Source organism: Phaseolus vulgaris, chromosome 8 (assembly GCF_000499845.2).
Source record: "Phaseolus vulgaris cultivar G19833 chromosome 8, P. vulgaris v2.0, whole genome shotgun sequence".
In the NCBI taxonomy this organism is placed as follows: Eukaryota; Viridiplantae; Streptophyta; class Magnoliopsida; order Fabales; family Fabaceae; genus Phaseolus; species Phaseolus vulgaris.
In genome coordinates, this window is record NC_023752.2 from 20,159,711 (window position 1) to 20,162,502 (window position 2,792).

Genomic DNA, 2,792 nt, shown 5'->3' on the forward strand with positions numbered 1-2,792 from the left:
TTATTTAAATATAGACAATTAAGTAGGTTGCACTGTGGTAATGCAAATAATGGATATTTTACCTGAAAAAAATGTAAAAGTTTTACTGTGAGGATTTTTTTAAAACAAACTTGTATACTTGAATTAGAATAATTGTATTTATTATTGGTATAGACGCCATAAAGTATAAAGACAAATGGAGAAAACAATTTAGGTAAAATATGTATAATAACCTATTCAACCATAATGGACAAGCCAATATTTATCAAAATATCTGTTAATTTCAAACAAACAATACAATCTCATCAAACCCAAATGAATAAGAAAACCAATAATAATAGTATTGTATCCACACAATTATAACAATTTTTAAGCAGCAAAACACCAATAAATATGGAAGATCCATATTGAAAATTGTCCACTTTTCTACATTAGCATCATAATCATAATATAAACCTAGAATCAAACACCAAATACCATTGTTTTCTCAAACATTCCAGAAGAGATGAACATGCATTCAAAGAAATTTATGTCCACCTCCAGTTTGGTGCAACATTGCATCTATCTCATCACCATCCTCCATCTCTAGCTGTACAATGTTGAATAATTAACAAGTAATTACTATGTTTACAAGAATATCACTATGACATAAAAAATTTCAAAAATCTAGAAAAAGAATACCTTAATATAAAATTTAAGAAATACTTAAATATTCTTTTAATTTTTTAATTTTGAAGTAATTAGTATAAAAATATCCTAATATAAAATTTTAAAAATATTTCAATGTGCTTGTAATTGTTTAAATTTGAGGTATTTCCCCTTCTTTATAGTGTTTGGATATTCAAATACCTTATCACATGTATACTTTTCTTTAAAGACATTCATTTTTATAGAATTTGGACATAGACATGTACCAGTAGTATCATGCTTTGTAGCAGTTAATAAAGAGAAGTTCAGGTTATACAAGACATAACTAAACTATGTTTACCTCATCAGGAGTTTGTTCAGCTCTAAGTCTCCTTCCATCAAACAAGAAAGCAATTGAGCTGAAATCTACAGATTGCCTATCACAGTATGCATTCATGAGTTTCTTCAGCTGAGTACTTCTTTTAATCCTGAAGAAAACCTCATTGCCATCCTACAATAAAGTCAAAAGAAAATTGTATTAGGATATTATTTTAGTTGAGTAAGATTCTCTGCTAGATTTGATGTTGTTCCTCTCCTCTATCTTCAAAATAGACTGATTTTAATATATTAGAGACAGTACCAATTTTGATATATTAAATACAGCACCAAAAGCACCAACTCAATGACAGAATCCAAATTCTTAGTTAATAAAACACTATAAACATATCAGGATTTCAAAGAAAAGCCAAAAAAGATAGGTAGAGAAACTAGAACAGAACAATGAACATGTGTTTATTGCAAAGGAACTAAACTATAACAAATGAAGCTTTTCTCTGTTTCTCAAAACAGAGGATAGAGAAACTCATTGATTCAATACTAAAATGTAATAATTCTTCTCAATACATAACTTATTTGACAGAAAACAAAAATAAGTTTATTTAAAGTAAACATAGATCTTTCATATTTTTTTATGAAAGTCTCTCAATAATCAGAATAATAATTATCCAGTTATAGATATGCAGTAATCTCAATGACAGATTAAAACCTTGAAAATAGAAAACAAAATGTTTAAAAGAAAGGTGATAAAAGTCTAAAGCCTTCAGGGAATCTTGGCAAGCATGAAGCATACCATTGCAACAGAGACAAAAACAACTTCAAAGCTCTTTTAAATAATACCAAAAACCAATTTTTATACAAATAATCCTTAGAGAGAACAAACTCGTACTTGCAATATTAATTTAAATTCAAGACTTGATAAAAATCCTAAAAAAATTCAATTAAAATAGTCAGAATGAAAATCTCCTAAAAGTTCCACATGCTTTTTGGTTGTGAATTAGACTAACTTCACCATCAATGCCTCTCAGTATCATTTAAGAATTGGCTTCCCTCAATAGATATTTCTCCATATAAACTCAACACAAATCCAATAACATGTTTAAGAAGTAAAATTATACACCAATCATGCAACAAGATATCATGAAGCTAGATAATAGAAACCACAATAAGGAATTAAAAACAAGTTCACACACAATAGAAACAAAACTGTAAAATCAAAACACAATAACTCTATTTTCTTTCATATGAACAACTATGAAATTGAACAAAGTGAAGATGAACAGAAAATTGAAACCTGGCCCTTGACTTTGAGATTGATATGTGCTCCTTGATCAGAGGCCTTCTTCTCTTCTTCCTGGCTTCCTCTGCCTCCTGATGAAGACATTTTCACAAGTTGTTCTTACTATCACTTCAAAATTAAACCTATGAGTGAGAACTGGGTGTTTCTATGGCAGAAAAAAACCACACCTTTGTTCAGCATATATAGAAGTGTAGTGGGTCCCAATGAAACAAACCAACAAACACGTGCCAGTGCGTTAGATTTACGCTATATAGATATTGTATTTGTCTGCACTTGTCACTGCTACTCTCTCTCATCTCTTTGGGTCTCTCTCAGTTTATAGATATTACGCCATGGCATATTCTTAAACATAAACACATTTTTTTTTTATCATAAAAAATAAAATTAATATTATCTTTGCACTGAATTATTATTAAACTTCAATTGCTTTTGCACTCTTTTTGTTTCAAGTCTGGGAAAAAATGCTTGTAGGAATGAGAAGTGATGAAATGAGAAAAACATTTAAAAATGAGACACTAAAATAGTACTTAAATGTAAAAAAGATAGATAA

General features: G+C 28.9%; 1 protein-coding gene across 1 annotated transcript; it reads right to left on the reverse strand.

Annotated features, from left to right (window-relative positions):
* Positions 1–299: 299 nt before the first annotated feature.
* On the reverse strand, positions 300–2,536 carry LOC137825631 (small ubiquitin-related modifier 2-like). The gene is made up of 3 exons (XM_068631351.1): positions 2,237–2,536; positions 968–1,117; positions 300–568 (listed from the first exon to the last, which is right to left on the reverse strand). Exons 1-3 carry the CDS (start codon positions 2,324–2,326, stop codon positions 497–499), a joined length of 312 nt encoding a protein of 103 aa, XP_068487452.1. The 5' UTR covers positions 2,327–2,536; the 3' UTR covers positions 300–496.
* Between the last annotated feature and the right edge of the window lie 256 nt (positions 2,537–2,792).